At 37.0% G+C, this 19635-nt stretch overlaps 1 protein-coding gene across 4 annotated transcripts in view; it reads left to right on the top strand.

Moving 5' to 3' along the window:
• The first annotated feature begins 3816 nt into the window (after positions 1 to 3816).
• PHF3 (PHD finger protein 3) overlaps positions 3817 to 19635 on the top strand; it is an 87224-nt gene continuing 71405 nt past the window's right edge. The window contains exons 1-2 of one of the 4 annotated variants that reach the window (XM_039223074.1): positions 3817 to 4142; positions 14965 to 15233. In XM_039223074.1, the coding sequence (XP_039079005.1) occupies positions 14990 to 15233 (244 nt within the window). In that variant the 5' untranslated portion in view covers positions 3817 to 4142; positions 14965 to 14989. Of the gene's footprint in view, positions 4143 to 4385; positions 4448 to 4988; positions 5047 to 14964; positions 15234 to 19635 lie in introns of those variants that run through there. The other 3 variants (XM_039223077.1, XM_039223075.1, XM_039223078.1) reach the window with 3 other exon arrangements.

Here is a 19635-nt window from a genome sequence, read left to right as displayed (position 1 = left end):
GATTCTCTTTGATACACAGTATAGCATATGCAAACAATAATCATTGTATCTTTTCTCTTTTTATATTAATCTTTCATTTCTTCTCTGACCTTTCCTTTTTTTTAAAAAAAAATGTTTCTTTATTTAAGAGAGAGAGAAGCAGAGTAAGAGTCGGGGGTGGGATGGGGAGACAGAGCAGAGAGAGGGAGACACAGAATTTGAAGCAGGCTCCAGGCTCCCAGCTGTCAGCACAGAGCTGACATGAGGCTGGAACTCACAAACCATGAGATCATGACCTGAGCTGAAATCAACAGTTGGACACTTAACCGAATGAGCCACCCAGGCGCCCCTCTCTGACCTTTCTGTATTGGCTAATGTTGAATAATGGTGGTCATAGTCCCAGTCTTGCTCATCCCTGGCTTGAGTGGGGATGCTTCTAATATTTCACTATTTAGTTTGATGGATTCTGGTAGCTATCATTGAGCTGCATCTTAAAAGGATTCAGAAGTGGGGGCCCTGGGTGGCTCAGTCATTTGAGTGTCTCAGTTGTGGCTCAGGTCATGATCTCATCATTTTGTGAGTTTGAGCCCTGCATTGTGCTCTGTGCTGACAGTGAGGAGCCTGCTTGGGATTCTCTCTCCCTTTCTCTGCCCCTCCCCCACTCATGCTATCTCTGTCTGTCTCAAAATAAATAAATAAACTTAAAAAAGGATTCAGAAGCAATCTAGATAAAGTGGTGGGAGGGTCTATAGTGGTTTTTAGGGTCAGTTCAGAAGAGAGCTTTCCTGTCAGAGGTAACATCATGAGCAAAGACTTTAGGTTAAGAGGCAGTGTGAATGTGTGTAGGAAACAGTCAGAAGTTAGATGTTATGTCATAAATTTAAAAAGCAGGGAATAGTGAGAAGAGAAGCTGAAGAACTGGACAAGAACCAATCCTGAAGTGTCTTAATGGCTATATTAAGAAGTTTGGATTTTATTCTTTTTATTTTGGAGAACCATGGAAAGATTTCAAGCAAGGAGGTGACATGGTCACTGAGGGAACTATCACAAACACTTCCTTTGTTAAAAGAGTTTTGAGGGGTGCCTGGGTGACTCAGACTGGGTTAAGCATCTGACTCTTGATTTCTGCTTAGGTCATGTTCTCATGAGTTCAAGCTCTGTGATGGGCTCTGAGCTGACAGTGTGGAGCCTGCTTGGGATTCTCTCTCTCCCCTCTCTCTGCCCCTCCCCCGCTTATGCTCCCTCTCTCTCTCTGTCTCTCTTTCTCTCAAAATAAATATTTAAAAAAATAAAAGAATTTTGATTATTTTCATTGCTGCAAGATGTCCAACCAGATAATGATTTGGAGCTCCAGAACCACACAGATTCTCTGGAATTTTCTTGTCCTTGAAGGCATCCACTGTGTCAGAAATGCCTTCTCTCCACTCCAGGCCAGGTAAAGCATGGATACATGTCCTCTGTGCCAACTGCTGTCAAAGCACTGAATGACAAAATTGTTCTTTCCCTGTACCTTATAGTTGCTGAAGTCTGCAAAGGTGTTTTTATGCCTTGTGCAGATGAGGTGCATGGAAAATTTTTATTTTCTTGTTTGACCCAGCCCCTCTAGGCACCCCCTGATATCTGGTATGTTGTGCAAATTATTTAACCTGGGTCAGGACATATACTTCCTTTTCACGTCCTGTTTTCTGCTGAAAGCCTGAGTAGCTGGGAGTTACCTTTCTGGAGAAAGTAGGTAAAAAACTTTGTGAGAAGGGAGCAAGCCTGACATAAGGAAAAAGGTGTTCTGGGTTAAGCCTCTAAACTCCACAATGATCTTAGTAAAATGAATTCAGAATATTTTGATTCTACTGCTTTGATGCATGTTTAAGAATAAAAATGTTTATATCTATTTCAAACTAACATGAAAATGTATCTGTGTATATAGAAAGTGTTTTCCAGAAAAAAATTAAGTATATTTGATATTTTTATCGATATTCTATTTGCTGCAGTTAACTTCTCATTTTTTTCCTCTTTAGTGAACTGATACTGTAGGAACCAATGTTTCCATGATGACAAGCATTTTTCATATCGGACTTAATTTCTATACAAGCACTGTGAGCTGTCTTCCGTGTCCTGCTTCTCTACCAGGCTCAATTTTCCTGAGTAAAGTCTGGTAACATCCAAATTTTGTCAGTTTTCAATTTCCCTATTTTGTTGGTCAATTTACAATCATATTGGTCAGCATTTGCCATTGTTAGTTGTCTTGTCTTGTTTTCTAGCAAATTTAATTTTCCTGAGTTAATTTGGAGTTTTTAATGCTGTCCATGCAATCTGATTTTCCAATAGGTCTTGAAACTGAAACAGTGTCCTGCGTGCTGAGAGCCATTCCCAGCATTATTAGGATGGTTCTTTCTTCTAATAACCTTTCTGTAGACTGGATAAAAGACAGATTGTGTTTATATTTGGAAGCAAAAAGATCATTAATGAACAATGGTGAACCTGGGTGCTTGGCTGGTTCAAAATAATAGGGTCAAAATTCATGCTTTGTGGTAAGCTTGTTGGCTTTTTTAGAATTAGAAATCTTTGTTTTGTAAACGTGACAAGCTCTCTCTCAGAGAGAGCATGAGCGTGCGCATGCAAGTGATTTGAAGCAGGCTCTGTGATGAGCGCAGAGAGCCCCGAGCGAGGCTTGAACTAGCAAACCACCAAATCATGACCCGAGCCAAAGTCACACTCAACTGATTCAGCCACCCAGCACCCCTCCTATATTTTCTTTTAACTTCCATTGTGTTTTTTCACAGATTTACTTAAATTTCCTTAAGAAGATGAGTTTTCGCCAGCTCTTCCAAGGAAATTTTCCAGTTAACGGTTTTTCCATTTGAACTCTACTATATTAAATTCCTTAGGACTGGATTTCATTTATAATCTTCTTCTTTCCTAATGCCTTCTTGAAATTTCACCTTGAGGTCCAGAAGAAGAGTAAAAATAAAGTTACTGAGGGACTTCTAAGAGCTTTTTTTTTTCTTAATGTGGGTTATTTACCATCGTAGGAATGAAACCTAAGACTAATAGAACGCTTAAAAATAACAAAATTCATTATGTTATCATAAATAATTATGAAATACATTTTTTCCTAGCAAAATTTGATGAGAAGAGTAGCATTGTTTTAAATTTTTGCACATTTCTTCAATGTTTGGCTTAATTGATGGCTGGATTCTCTTATCTCCTGCATTTAATCAGCTGCTACAGGTTTTGGTTGAAGGAAATGAAGAAAATTTGGCCTTATACACATGTAACTGTCAAAGAATTGAAGCTCCTTTAAGAGGTCTAGGGAACCCGTCAGAGGATCCTCTTGCCACATTTTGAAAACTGCCATTAGACGAGGAATGATTCTTGTAGGCAACTTGAGTCCTGAAGACCAGCTCTTCAGAGAAAAGGCGAGAATGGAAGTGGTTAACGATGGGGCTGTTGTGTGTAGGCAGCCTGGATTCCTGGGCAAGGGGCTCGCCGACTCCACTGTAGTCTACCATTCTTGAAAGCACACCCAATTAATGAAACGTATGTGGGGGGGCAGATTTGACCATCAGTATTACATTAACTAGGAAGATTTCGTGCTCATTACAATCGAGAAAAATCGATCTCTGCCTCAACCGTTCCGGCCGCCAGTGAAGCGATAGCTCAAGGCCTGCAGGCGTACCGCGCCCTCACAAGACCGGGAGGGGCGCGGAAGCGCAGCCGAGCGCGACAGCCCCGGCCCGCGGATGCGCGGCGCTGGAGGGCCCACATTGCGCAGGCGCAGCGTGCAGGCCGCGGCCCCCGGAACGGTAAACAGTGGGGTCACGTGACGCGGCCCGGCTCCTGCCCCCGCGCCGCCGCCGCACGCCGATGGCTGCGGGGTCTCGCGCCGCCGCACGGTCCACACGAGGCGAGCGACCCTCGGGCCCTGGGCGGCGGCGGCTGCTACGAGGATAAAGAGGGCGGCGCGGAAGCCAGGCGAGTGTCGTCAGCAGCAGCCGCTCGGCCCTGTGAGGAAAAGAGGCTGTGGCAGCGACGCCGACGTCCTGCGCGTACCCCCTCGCCTCGGCACCCACCGGGCCCCCTCCTCCTCGGCGGTGGCGGCGGCGGCGGCAGCGGCCACCATCTTCCTCTTGCTGCCAGTGGTAGCGCTCGTCTGGCGGAGCTGGGTGAGTTGCGGCTCTGGCCGCGGCCAGGGAGACGGGCAATTCTCCCCTCCCCCATCCCTTTCCACACGCACAGCGCCTCCGCGGGCCTCCCCGCCCCTCCCGCGGCGGGCACTCCGCGCCTTTCTCCCGCGCAGCCGGGAAACCTCTCTGGCCTCTTGCGCAACGTCCTCGGCCTGCCCAGGCCGCGCCTCTGTCGCCCGGGACCGTTTGGACCGCGGGGTGGGAGGGAGCCCCGGCGGCGGGGTCGCCCGGCGGAGGGTCTGGACCGCGGCCTGTCCCCGGCTTCTGCTCCCGGGCCTTCGGCGGTGAGTGTGCCCCGCCGCCGCCGTCGCGCGGGCGCGCAGGCCCGGAGGCACCGCGGGCGCTGCCAGGAAGGCCCGGCCCGCAGGCCCCCGGCCCTGGCTCTCCGTGCCTCTTCCCTCCGAGGGAGCTCGGCCTCGAGCTTTGGGCCCTGCCGCGAGGCCGAGCCCTGTCCCAGCTTTTGGAGAGGGGGGAGTTGGCGCTCTACCCATCCTCCTGCTACCGCGCGCTTTTGTGCTCGGGACCCAAACTGTAGACTCCTTTTGCTTAGTTTGAAAAGGGAAGCCTAGAATCTGACTTTCGGAATAATGCGAGTAATTTAATGAACCACTTGTCGATACGTGCGTGTTAATGGTGCTAAATACTGATCACCTGACATGGGGGGGGCAGGGAGGAGGGAGAAAGGGAGAGAATGTTAGTACCGCACACAGTCCTGTTTCCCTTCTTTTCCCCAGCAATGTGTTGGCGGGTCCGTTGACCTTTTCCCATCTTTGCATTTTTAAATGCCATTTTCTAGAGACTATGATTCAAGGCAGTTTGAATGCATGATCATTGGTGCTATTTAGGAATCGTTTGCAGATTATGATCATGGATAATGATTAAAGTAAGTGGTAACAGCCGTTTGATATCTACCTTTCCTGTTCTTCATTACATGTAGAAATACTTAATTTAAAAGGAGACATTGGTTATTGAGCCTTTCCCAAATACTACCTTATTTTAAGCCAAAAATAACAAAAACGATACAGTAAACTATTCAGGGAGCACTTAGTACATTGTACTATTTAGTTACGATTTTGGGGTCGATTTTGTCTTCGCTTTTACAAGCTGGTTGTTTGAGATCTTCCACAACTACTCTTTTACTCATTCATTTCCTATCATTTTTTGATTCTTGAATGAAGTGTTTGGGATTGTGAAAATGTTTGTAGATGGGTTTGTGGTAAAAAAGAGACATGGTTCGAAGACCCAAGAAATCTTTGCAGCATTCTTGTTTTTGAATTTGTATCCTCATTCCAGAGCTCAAGAGGTGTTGTGTAAAGATTATTTCGAATAGTAGTTTTTACTACTACTCGACCTTTTTAGTACTATTGTTTTTTGTCCAATTCTTCTGTTTGTTTGCCCTATATTACAATAATGATTTTTTTCTCCATTATCATTATACTTAGTACTATTTTAAAATACATACTCCATTTCCCCAAGATAGTAATCATAATTTAAGAGAGGACTTAGGAGCTATTGTTGGTCTGATTGAGCCACACACAGTTCAGTCAATTAGCAGAAAGACTTTGAGTATGCAGAATTACAACTATAGATTTTAAGCTTTATTTGATAGCTGTACCGTTGATTTGTCAAAAGGATAACAAATGAGTTAGTTGATGGGACCAGTTTTCCCTTGTTCCTTGCATGCTTTATAGGTTCGTTTATTGAAGACCATGAAAATGTAATTTATTATACTGCTTTTGCATCCTTTGGGGTGGGGTAGTGAACTTCCCTATCTATCACATTGAGTTAGTTATGCATTCTATGCTGTTGGGATAGACTTCACATAACTTTAGTTGCTCCTTTGGTATCCTCATCTCTCGACGTTCAAATAAGTCAAATCTAAGAGAAGTGGTCTGTGTAAATGTAGGTGAAAGTTAACGTTAGTTAAATGCAAATTTCAGGGTAGAAAGTGGAAAGGAAGTTGTCTCTGTTAAAGTTGTTTAAAACCATGCTATTAGAATTTAAATTGGATTTAGATAGGAATTAAAGGTTGATAATCTTTGATTTATGTAATACCTTATTAATAAAACTCCATTAATAAAAGTTGGAAGGCAGCAAGTGATCATTGGATTATTGTAAAATTATCCTGAGTCTATTTAGATTTTCACGTAATATGTATTATACTTGGAAAAAACTGGTGAATGTAAATTATACATACTATTTTTTTTAGTACTGAAACATAATGGTTATCTTCCTTGGTAATATGGGTGTTGCCTTTTTAATACATTTTACTTTCTTAAATGTACACTTTTGTTGTTTGTTTTTGACATATTCCTCATGAAATCCTTTTTACTTAATTTTTGTCTGGAGATAAGATCTTTTCTACTTTTTAATGAGATAATGAGATTTATTGATCAGTATCTCAGGTTTGTGGATTACCCATAACTACACCACAGTTCAGGAAGATTTAGGGTTCTTGGAGTGCAGATTTCTATTTTCTTTCATCTGCATTTCAGGAAATATTTCTGATGAGTGGCTATTGGGTTCCTTTTTTTTTTTTTTGTGGAGCAGTATATCGTGGGCTCTCTTTCTCTCAGTTTTTCTTGGAGGACCTCTGAAAATTCTGGAGTATCTTTTCAGAAGGATAGACATTTTATTTTTTAAGTACAAAAATGACAAATTGTTAGATACTTACAGCATAGTTGCATGTTTGAGAAAGATACTCCCTTTTAATTGCTGCTCTTTGAATACTGGGAAAAGGTGTTGAGGGTATTGATTTGATTCAAAGTATGTGAGACCCAGGTGCTGTTTTTACCCTCAAGAAAAATAGTCTAGGTTGAGAAACAAGATTCAAAGATTCTAGATGTTAAATCATTATATTAAAGTGAAAAGGTGATATTTCAAGAATTACAAAAGGCATTGTGTGAGGAATTGCCAAATGTGTAGACCGGCACTTTCTCCTATGGATTGTGTGTTAATTTAGAGCATTAAATATTTTTTCATGTTTATTTTTAGAGAGAGAGAGACAGACCAAGAGAGCGCGCCCATGCGGGGTAGGGACAGAGAGAGGGAGACAGAGAATCTGAAGTAGGCTCCAGGCTCTGAGCTGTCAGCACAGAGCACAGTGCAGGGCTGGAAATCAAGAACTCAAGATCATGACTTGAGCTGAAGTTGAACACTTAACCAGCTGAGCCACCCACGTGCCCTTAGATCATTTTTAATGGTCAGGGAATTTTCATTTTTGTGATCAGTAGTACAGTGAAGAGAGAGAATGAAGAGAAATTGCTTAATAAAAATTTCAAAATACTATCCAGAGGTTTTAATCAGTATAATCCAACTTTATTACATGAAGTTTTGAATGGCATAGTAGATTGTACAGAATGGCTAAACTTTTTTTGGTTCATTCATAATTTGTGTGAGTTGACCATGTGAAAACATTCTAAAATTGTAGACTGTAAAAATAAATTGCAGAGTTTGTAGTTGATAACTTCCAAAATGATGTTTATACACACCGAGGATAGCCACTGTGTTTTTATGTGTAGGGAGTGGCTAAGTATGTATTTTTTAACTTATTTTGGAAGAAGGGTATGTCACTTTCTATTTAGTATTTTTAATAGTTTGTCAGTTATTAAGAAAATAAAAATTAGTTTGTGTTATGGAAGTAGAGTGCATCAAATATAGTAGTTTAAATGTGCAGATTCATGAATCACACTGCATGGATTTCATGGGCAAATTACATAATGGTCTGGGCCTCAATTTGCTTCTCCTTAAAGTAGATACAGTAATTGCATCTACCTTGCAGGGTTGTTGGGAGGAACTACTGAGATAATGCATACCATGCACTTAGTGTAGGGCCTGGCACATAGTGCATGCTAAAAGTACATGTTAGCTTGTACTGTTAGGACCTACGCCATAGTTTTAATGATGAGCTACTTCCACTGTTTCTGTGGTCAGTCCAAACTGCTAATATCAGTAAGATATGGTTGTAAACTATGGAGTTAGTTTAGTTGGCCAGTGTAATTATGCTTTTGCCAGTTTCAACTTGTACTTGATAGTTCTTTTCTTTTATGGATTCTTAAGTCAGCTTTAGTCTTAGTATGGCAGACACCTTGGATTCTTATATATTTTACCTGAATTAGAAAAGTTATGAACTTTGTTTTTTCTTACAGATTCTAACCAGTGCAACTGGAGTAGAATTTGAAGTGTGTATTTAGAGCAGTTGATTAGGTTGCTTTGCTCTATAGAATTGTACTTTCTAGAATTGTGTTGTACCACACTGTTTAACCATTTAGTGATTTTCCTTTTCTCTATCCTGGAGGATAACCTGTTACTACTCATATTTAATATTTTTGTATTATGGTGGTTAAGAACTGACCTTTGTGTCAGAACAGAATTGAGTCCCAGCTGTGTCATTTATTCTGTAATATTGAGGGTAACTTTGCTAAGCTTTAGCCCCGTTCTTATAACTTGAAATAATAATAGTACCTGCTTAATTGTGTGGTTGTGAAGATTAAGTGACATCCTGCATTAGGTTTACACAGTGCCTGGTCATAATAAATATTCAATGCATTTTACTTTATAAATAGATAATATAGGGTAGTGTTAAGTGCATTGATTCTTGAAGGAAATTTTCTTGATTCAAATTTCAGCTCCACCACTTACTATAGCAAGTAATTTAATCTCTTTGATCCTAATTTCTCCGTCCCTTCCTTCCTTCCTTCATTTCTTTTTCTTTCTTTGTTTACTGAATTATAGCATTGTTGTGAGGATTAAATTAATAATTGTAGAGCAAAGTTTGTTAACCTTAGCAGTTTTCTGGCTAGATAATTCTTTGTTGTGGGGCTTTCCTAATGCATTGTAGTATATTTGCTAGATGCCAGTAGCCTGCCCTCCCTTTGTGATGATCAGAAATATCTCCATACATGGACAAATATCCTCTGGAGGGACATAATCACCTCTGATTTAGAATTACAGATGTAAGTCATATAGAACATTGCTTGGTGTGAAATTAGAGTACATTGTTTTATGTTTTTTGTCACTATTAGTAGTGGTACTTTTATTTTTCTATTATTAGTGCCTATTAGAAATTTGTTCGCGGTAAGCAAGCCTCATGAATTGATAACTTAATTTAGACTATAGGTTAAGGGCTATAAGGCACCAAGCTTCCATTCCCAGGGTCTTTGCATTTAGGTGGTTCCCTGGATTGCTTTTCCCCATTTGTGCATGGATCACTCCCTCTTTTCAGATTTTGGCTTACATGTTCATTTACCATTGTACATAGAAACACTCTTCCTCTCCCTATTACTGTTACCCTGTTTATTTTTTTGTCATAGGTATTATAATATCCTGAATATATTTGTAACTCCCCCATGGCACCCCCATATACATATATGTGAATATAGATTGCATGAGACACAGCTTCTTCATAGTATAAACTGTTAGGGTCTTTGGTAGCTTTAGTGATTTATTGTTAGAGATCTGTCTTTTTTTTTTTTTTTTTTTAAGGAGATAACATAAAACATAGTTTTACTTTGAAGATGCTTCTGAAAAGTTGAGATAGTTTAATGTATTCTTAATTTAAAGGGGATTTTTGTAGAAGTGTAATTTTTTTTCTTTTTTGCTGCTGGTGTTTTCTGAATCTTTTTGCTTTCTATTTCCATGAAACAATACATGCTGATTTTATCAGTGTAAACTAAAATTGGCTGCAGTGTAATTTTTTGAGAGTTATTAAGTATTTTAAAGCGGGATGTATCTTCGAATTCATTTTATTCAGAATGTTGGTAGTAATACTATTTTTTAATTGTATTCTGAGTCTTTTTAAATTGTCTGTTAGTACTTGACTTTGTCATAATTAGCACATGCTGTTTTTCCCTTTGCCTGGAGTATCCTCTGGACCTTTAGGATCCAGCTCATAAATCACCTGCTTAGATATTCTTGGCCTCCTGAGTTTCACCTTCCTCTGTAATAACTGTCTGCAGTCCTTCAGTATGACACTTTCTTATTTTGTTGTGATGTTTACCTGTTGTTTATATGTCTATGTTTATATTGTGAGTTCCTTGAATTTGAATGGTGCTTGTTTCACTGATACCTATAATCTTTTGTAAGTAGATCCTTAATATGTGAATAAATGAGTAATTTTGAAATAAGTAGATATACAGTTCTCTGACTTAGCTGGAGATATTTTATGGTCTGTAAACATGAGATGTTACTGTGAACTGGGAAATAATTCCTGGTTTTAGCATATGTAGTCCCAAATTCTTAGTACTGATTTAATTGAATATGTATATATATCATTATCCACTTAAGATACACCCTAGATAGACTTCTTGTTTTATTTTTATTTTTTTTGAAGATTTTAAAGATATTCTTTGTACATATTGCTAGGTATCTCTCCTAATTTTATTTTTATGTTTAATACTATTTCTTTTAATGCTTATTTTTGAGAGAGAGAGAGAGAGAGAGCGAGCGAGCATGAGTTGGGAGAAGCAGAGAGAAAGAGTGAGACACAGAATCCGAAGCAGGCTCCAGGCCCTGAGTTGTTAGCACGGAGCCTGATGCGGGGCTTGGACTCAGGAACTGCGAGATCATGACCTGATCTGAAGTCAGATAGCTTAACTGAGTGAGCCACCCAGGCACACGTATTATTATTTTTAAATATACTTTTCAAAATTATTCTTTTTTTTTTTTAAGTTTACTTATTTATTTATTTAATCTTTACACCCAGTGTGGGGATCAAATTAACAGCCCTTAGATCAAGAGTCCTATGCTCTTTTGACTGAGTCAGCCAGGTGCCTCCTTTAAGTTCAGAATAATTTTAGATTAGTGTTCATGTTTTTAAAAAGACTTATTTTGGAATAACTCTAGATTTATAGAAAAATTGCAGACATTGTATAGAGTTCCTATGTTCCTTCATCCAGTTTCCTGATTGTTACATTTGACATAATGCTAGTGCCCTTTATCAGAACTAGAGGTTAATATTGGTATACTGCTTTAACTTTCAGACTTTATTCTGATTTTACTGGTTTTTCTACTATGTCCTATTTCTGTTTCATGATCTAACCCAGTTTACCACATTGCATTTAGGAGATTAGTGTGGTCACGTTAAGTGAATTAATATTTCTTCAGTCGACTTAATGCTTGCTTTCCAATTTAGCATGGAAGATTTTATTTTTGATACAGAGAACTTTATATCTGAAACTGATTTTTTTAAAACAAATTACTTTATACTTCTATTAAACGTTACTTTCAAGATAGTTTTAGGAGATGGCTATATACTATCATTTTTGGAATTCTTCCTTAGAATTGCCCCCAGAGCCGGTTAGAGCTGCTTATGAAAAGTCAGTCTTACTAATTTATAATAGTTTTACAAGAAAACTGGTCTTGTGATGTCTCCTATAGAAATTCTTTACTTTGGGCCCCTAGGTTTATAACCTATTCTGTGTTGGAAGAGTCCTGGTCTCTTTGGCATAAAGATGTCTCAATGGTAACTGCTTAGTAAACATGTGTTAAATGAGTTAAAAGTATTATTAAATACATGTAATTTTGTTATACTAGTCCTTCTCAATATTTGACCATGGAAGCATTTCCCCTGATGTGCTTATTTAAATCCAGATAAACCACACTTTATAAGTCATATCAGTTTTGGCAAAAAGCTGTACTGGGAAGTTTGGTTCACCCATCTTATTTACACTATGCTTTGCTTTTTATATTTTTAAAACTTTGTTTTTAAAGGTAACTTGTCTACCTTTGAGATTAAGAAATATATCACAGCTTAAGGTACTTTTTATAAAGGAGTTTTGGTATGGTTCACTAATAGCAGTGCTATTGAAAAAAAATTGCTTATTTAGATCATTATTTACTAAATATTGTGAATATTACTAAATAATGTGAATGAATATTTTGAATGGGTTGGTCTTCCCTATTGCTTTGTGATTTTGAACTGTGATCATAATTTTGAATGCTCTTAATGTCTCCATCACTTGAAATCACAGTCAGTAGTAACAGAAAGATGGACTTCAGGTGAAGTTTGCAGATTTTATCAGACTAGAGTTGTTATGGGAATGAGTGCATTTTCAGTAGATTCAGCATACTTTTTTAGAAGGAAAGTTTTTTTTCTTTTTGATTCATCTGAGAAAAAAAGATTACCAAATGGGATGCAACTTTGAAGAGGATGTAGTCTTGACCTGTGGCTTTGGATTCCAACATATTTAGATAAACTAATTTGTCAGTAGTTTTAACTATGTAATTTTGTAAGCATTTAGTAACATTTTTGCAAATTATTTTTAAATACCAGAAATTTATTATACTAAAATTTTTTGGAACTTAAAAACATTCGTAGAAGTATTGGTGATATATGGTAATTGAGATTTTTTTAGGTACTGAGATCAGGTAGCATTAGAGAATTGAAACTTTTCCTGACTTTTCATCATCATTATGAGCTGTAATTTTCTTTTAATGTTACAGTTAGGGAATGCATATAAAATAGCCAGCATGTGAATCAAATCGTTAACATTTCAGTGTTTTATTAATATATTAAAAAGTTTTTATTTTTTATTTATTTAAAAAAATTTTTTTTTTTAATGTTTTATTTATTTCTAGGAGAGAGAGAGACAGCGTGAGCAGGGGAGGGTCAGAGAGAGAGGGAGTCACAGACTGAAACAGGCTCCAGGCTCTGAGCTGGCAGTCAGCACAGAGCCCGACGCGGGGCCCGAACCCACGAACCGCGAGATCATGACCTAAGCGAAAGTCGGATGCTTAACCGACTAAGCCACCCAGGCGCCCCTATTAAAAAGTTTTTAAATGTTTTACTTATTTTTGAGAGAGAGAGAAAGAGAATGAATGGAGGAGGGGCACAGACAGAGGGAGACACAGAACCCAAACCAGGCTTCAGGCCCTGAGCTGTCAGCACATAGCCCCATGCAGGGCTTGAACTCATGAACCGCAAGATCATGATCAGAGCCAAAGTCAGATGTTTAACTGACTGAGCCACCCAGGCTCCCCTATTAATATTTCAATATAAGTAAAATTGCAAAATTTGAGAAGAGATACTGAAGTCCTTCATTTAGAAGGGGATTAACTTGTGAGGATGAGGAATTTTTCATTTTTTTTTTAGGATTTTAAATTGAGTTACAATAAACTTTCTACTTAAAATGAACAGATTGATGAATTTCAATGGATGTATAGACATGCATTATTTAGGAAACTTTTATCATCCCCCAAAGTATCTTTCTGTCCTCTCTGCAATCTGTCCTTCTGTTATCCAAGGACCCATGTAACTACTGGTTTGTTGGAAAATTATTTTTAAAGAAGAGCCTTTAATGAATCAAATCTAGTCAGTTTCTAGTTTTGTAGCTTAGTGTGAAAGAGGAAGAGGTATGGCTATGGGCTGTGAAGCCTAGGAACCTGGGTTTGAATCTTGGCTGTTCTGTGGTTGGGGAGGACATTTATATTAAGTGAATTGTCTTGGAAAAGATTTATTTATTAAGTGTTCATTTATTTTTGAGAGAGAGAATGAGAATGAGTAGGGGAGGAGCAGACAGAGGATCCGAAGTGGGCTCCATGCTGATAACAGTGAGCTCCATGCTGGGCTCAAACTCATGAACTGTGAGATCATGACCTGAACCAAAGTCAGATGCTCTACCAACCGAGCTACCCAGGCCCTCCAGTTATTTAAACGTATTTTTTGTGGAGAATCTATTATTATCATTGGGAATAAATTGGCTAAAAATAGGTAAAATGGTTGGCAGCATATAGTACATACCCAGTAAATTGTCAAATATCTCTGAACTTCCTCTTCATTTTTATAGGGGAAAGAATCAAGGGCAGTTTGAGGAAATTTTGGTAGAGTTGGAGCCAATGTAAAAATTCTTGGAATTTTGGAAGCCAAGATGTTTTGGGTTAGTTGATTTTCTAGCTAACTGAATATTATTAGATGTTTTGGTTAATGCCCTTCCTCTCCCACCTTCCAAAGTACTTGGGTTCCCTTTTTTCTGAAATCAGTATTATTTTCATAGTTCAACTTTTGATTAATTGAGGCTTTTTTAGAGCATGAGATAACCTTTCTGAGCAGTTTGTAGTATATGTAGTAGGAGACTAGCTTGACATCTGTATGTACCTCATAACTCACTAAAATAAATTTAAATCTCTGATGCATTGTTTTCTTGTTATTTATCCCATTTTATTCTATAAGGAGTTACCCCCCCCCCCCCACTAAAATGCATGTATGTGCACGTCTCTGCCTGCGTATATGTGTATTTTTGAGTTTTGATTTGTTTGGTTTAATTTCATTTTTCCCTCCTACCCCTACAAATTTCCTTTTCTATTACCTTTCTTTAAATGGTTTAAATGCTTTGTAAATAAAACAAGGCTATTTTATCGTTTGAATAGGTATGGGACAAATATGATTTGATTTTCTCTCTCTTATGTGGACTTATTGTGAAAAGCAGTATCTCATTCTTAATTTACGAACAGATTATGGTTAAAAACATATGGTTTTTATGGTTTAAGCCATGTCATTCTTTCAACTGTATCAAATTAATGGATTATCTACATAGTTTTTTCCCTCAAAATAATAAATTGAGTAAACATTTAATAGGATTTCTGGTAAAATGATATTCTACATGTATGATGAAGAAACATTATTTAGTAAAGATTCGTTCTACACGTCCAAATGTTTATTCTAACAACAGTGAGGATTTTTTAAAAACAATTCAGAAATACCTAAGTGTGTTCTTAGACTCAAAACTTATTAAAATAATTTGGTTTTAGGTGATTATCAATTGATAGCTTTATTTCTTATGGTATTTTTTTTGTCTTTCTATAGGGCTGAAAGACACACAGAAGTCTTCATGGATATAGTTGATACATTTAATCATTTAATTCCTACTGAACACTTAGATGATGCCCTATTTCTAGGATCCAACCTGGAGAATGAAGTCTGTGAGGATTTTAGTACAAGTCAAAATGTCTTAGAGGACTCGCTGAAGAACATGCTCAGCGATAAGGATCCTATGCTAGGATCTGCAAGTAACCAGTTCTGTTTGCCTGTTTTGGATAGCAATGATCCCAATTTCCAGATGCCTTGTTCAACAGGTAATTCTTACTTTTTTTTTTTTTTTTTAGTCTGCAATTTAAAATAAAGAATTTTCAGCAGCATCTTTTTTATTCTTTTTCTTTTTTTTTCTTTTTCTTTTTTTGTTTTTTGTTTTTTGTTTTTTTTTGGTGAGGGTAGTGAATTTAGGGTTCTTTACTTTGAATTTAGAAATGCTTTTCTAGACATCAGAATTAGACTTTAAATTTTCTTCCAAGAAGTGTGGAATTATCTTTGAGGATATTATGGATATTGATAGGGTGACCATATAATTTATTATCCAAAGGGGGACACTTTTTGAGAATTACAGGGGTGCTGTTTATTACATCATGGACAAAAAGTATAAACTGGGACTGTCTCTAGTATATAGGGATTGCTTAGCAAATTGGAACATTATGTCACTATAGACCTGCGGAGTCCAGGGGAACTGCTGAATTGGCCTTAATCAGTGTCCTCCCAGACATTCAGATTTAATATATTGTATGCTTTCATTTCAGATATTTTGGCATTTTGTATGTGTATTTCAAAACCAGAGAAAGAACTCTAGATATGTGCTGTCCAACATAGTAACCACTAGCCACATACAACTATTAATCATTTCAGAGGAGTCCAGTCTTAATTGAGATGTGCTGTAAAGTGCACATTAGATTTATTTGTTTAAGGAGGCTCCAGGCCTAGCACAGAACCCAGTGTGACACTTGAACTCACTACCCTGAGATTAAGACCTGAGCCTAGATCAAGAGTCAGATGCTTAACCAACTGAGCCACCTAAGTGCCCCCTGCACTTTACATTTTAAAGACTTAATATGAAAAAAGAACATAAAATATATTTTATCAGAGGGTTTTTTTTTTAAATGTTTATTTTTGAGAGGGGGAAGGGGCAGAGAGAGAGAGGAGGGAGACAGGGAATCTCTGTGCTGACAGCGCAGAGCCCTGTGCAGGGCTCAGTCTCACGAACTGTGAGATTATGACTTGAGCCAAAATCAAGTCAGTTGCTTCACTGACTGAGCCACCCAGGTGCCCCTTGGAGTTTTTTAAATGTTGATTACATTTATGATATTTTGTATATGTTGAGTAAAATATATGGTTAAAATTAATTTCATCTGTATTTACCTTTTTTTTTTAAGTGGCTACTTGAAAATTTAAAATTATATATGTGGCTTGCATTATATTTCTGTTGGATAGCACTGCTCTAGGTTCTACAGTTGAAGGAACTGAAAGATTGAGGATAGCAACTTTTTGTAAGGGTAAACTAATTCTTAATGAGGAATTACCTCAGAGATACGTTAATATGTGGAAAATATGTAGGTTTTCTTTTATAAAGCAAAGCAAATACTATAGCAGACTTTGGGGCAATTAGCTAGCTATCCTGTAAGCTAAAATTAACTAAAGGGGAATCAGCTTTACATGGAGAAGTTAGGCTTCCCTTCACTGTTCCATAGAGTAGTTCACAGGTTTATGTGGTGTTGATCTGTCTTTCAATGAGCCTAGACTTCTGATATCTATTTTTCTGAATACTTTTTGTTTTCTTTTAATATTTCCTAATATTTTAATATAATATTTAAATTAGGCTGGCCTGCTATTCATCCATAAATTTGTCAGATTACTCTGCTTGAAGACCTCAACATTTTGAAGACCTCCATACTAGGACTCTTCATTTTAACAACTCTTTAATATTGAGGTCTTTTGAATTGCTTGCTAATGGTATATCTCTGAATTACATACTTGGTGTTGTGTTATTGCTTAGGTTTACATTGTTTTTGTTGTATTCTAAATGTCTTAAAGCTTTTAAAATTTTGTTTTATGTATGCACTGTTCAAGTTTTTTACTTTGGTTCCTGTGTCAGTACAGTGTACCTAACTATTGTCAAGTGCTTTTGACAGTTCTTGGTTGTATGCAGAATTTCACAGTTCAGGCCAAATTCAGGAAAAACATTTATTGAATACTTATATGCTTATTACTGGAGATATGATTATTCTTCAGGATGTTAATTGGTTTTGAAATTGGCAAATGTATCATCTTATTAGACTTTTTTATTTATAAAAGTTCAGCTCTTTCATAATACCAGTATTCCTACATCCTGTCCTTCTTTTTTAAAAAATTGATTTTTATTGATTTGAAAAGTTTCTATTGTGAAAAGTCTCTTCAGTTTGGTGAACATTTCTTTTGTTAATAGAAGAACATCCTTACTGAAGTACTTAACAATTTTTTGAGGTATAATTAATACTTGATTGTGATTCTGTTATCTTAATAAACTTTAACTTTTTATTTAAGAACTTAAGTAAATTATTCTAAATTTATTTTAAATTTGTTTGCTATAATTATTTATTTTGGCTCTGAAGTGGAACTGTTTTTATTAATATGTATGTAGTATATACGTTTTTAAGATAGTAAGGGAATTTGTGGAGGACATTTTAAGTAATAAACTTCTGTCTAGGATTGTTAGATTTCTTTGTGTTGTCACGGCATTTATCTTGATTGCTTCAAAATTCTTTTGCCCTTTGGGATATTTGGTTGAGTAAAAGGACTGTGTATTTTCTAATGATAGCAAAATGGCCGTCTTTTAAATTAAAAAAAATTGTTTTGACATAATTTTAGTCTTAAGAGACAGTTGGGAAGCAGAAATTTTTATTATAAACCATTTAGTGAAAACCTTGTATGGACAGTTTTTACATATGTTTCAGCTGTTGACATATTACTTCAGCTTTTTGTTATAAAATAAAAAGGATATAGTTTTTACCCAGATGTTTTGTACATGGGTCTATATGTTTTTACTAATTGTCTTGCTGGACCTTTAGCCGGGAAATGACCCTGTCACTATTCCTCATATCAGTGACAGCTATAGATTATAGTTATTTTGTAACTCTGGTTTTGACAGTGCTAAAACTAGCAAACAAATAACTGCTATGTCTTGGTTCTCTGCTACGCTTAACCAAGTTGATTTGCTGTAGTTGTTAAGGACCAGTTTTTTGTTGCCATAGTTGAGTGGCTTGCATATATTTCATCTGTGTCCAGAAATCATAGAATAAAAAATTGGAAAGACACATTGAAGATTACTTTTAGGGCTCTGTACAAGGTAAAAAAATTAGGATGCTAATCATTTCATGTTGGGAGATCACCAGTAGATTTCTGATCTGTATTTGAATGCTTTGGACTCCAAAGTATTTCTTCATGTACATAATTCTAGTATTTGCATATAGTGTTTAGATTTGCGCAGTAAACTTTTTTTTTAAAGCTCCAGTAAGGAAAATCATTAAGTATTGGGGAAATGTTTGATCTTGGTGATCAAAACAGTTACTGGTATTCTTTAAACATCCTGTTATCTTTAAAACTAAAATATTTGCCCAAGTAATAAGTTGTTGATACCAAATATATTGTTTATATATACCACTTGAAGAATGTATGCAAAATCATTGAGATGGCTTTTCAAGAACTGGCAATATACAGTGTCGAGGAGAAATATTTTCTCTCTCTTTTTACAAACATGTTCCCCTTTTACTTGGATGGCTATGATTCATAAATGTGAAGCAAATCTTGTATTTAACCATTTATTTATATGGTATATTGAAAAAAAATGTTCAGTGGTTGTAATTTCATTTATTTTCTTAAGACCAGGAAGACATATATTGTAGATATTAGGTATTCCGAGTACCTTTTATTCAAATAGCACTGAAAGCTCTTGTACCTTTCAATGAAACCAAGGTATTCCTTGCAGGTTACATCATGGCTTACAGAATGATAATTCACTTAATTAAAAAAAGGTTCCTCTGGTAATACGGTTTTTGGACATTAAACACCTCAGAAAGTCATTAAAATCTTACTGGTATCTTGCGTATTTGCTAACAGTTGATTCATATTGTGTATTTAAATATTTTTTTTCAAATGTAAGGAAAATTTCTACTAGCATGCATGTGATAGTTACTTTCCTGTCATGAATAACATCAAGCAGTTTTGTTTAATAAGAATTTTAGATTGTGCCACTTTCCTCACAAAGTATTATAATACATGTTAAGGCTGGTTTTATAAGCCTCTTAGCAAATGTGTGATTTAGTCCCTTTATTGGCACATAAGTTTTAACTTTGGTCATACTCTATAGTTTCAGGGTGTCTTCACCATTAGAGGCAGAATTCATCTATGTAAAATCCGAAAAATTGTCTTATACTTGTCCTGAAAAAATAATTGTGTTTTAGTGGATCATTGAGCTTTATTAAAAGGTGTTTACAACTTGTTTTTTTTTTAAAGGTTATTTTGATTTATTTTGAGAGAGACAGAGACAACACGAGTCCGGGAAGGGCAGAGAGAGAGAGGGAGACTAGAGAATCCTAAGCAGGCTCTATGCGGCCTGCACAGAGCCCATTGCAGGGCTAGAACTCAAGAATCCATGAGATAATGACCTGAGCTGAA

This window comes from Hyaena hyaena, unplaced genomic scaffold (assembly GCF_003009895.1).
Source record: "Hyaena hyaena isolate Hyena2069 unplaced genomic scaffold, ASM300989v1 scaffold_1258, whole genome shotgun sequence".
NCBI classification, from domain to species: Eukaryota; Metazoa; Chordata; class Mammalia; order Carnivora; family Hyaenidae; genus Hyaena; species Hyaena hyaena.
The sequence above is the reverse complement of the archived record's forward strand: the minus strand, read 5'-3'. Positions and strand labels throughout refer to the sequence as shown.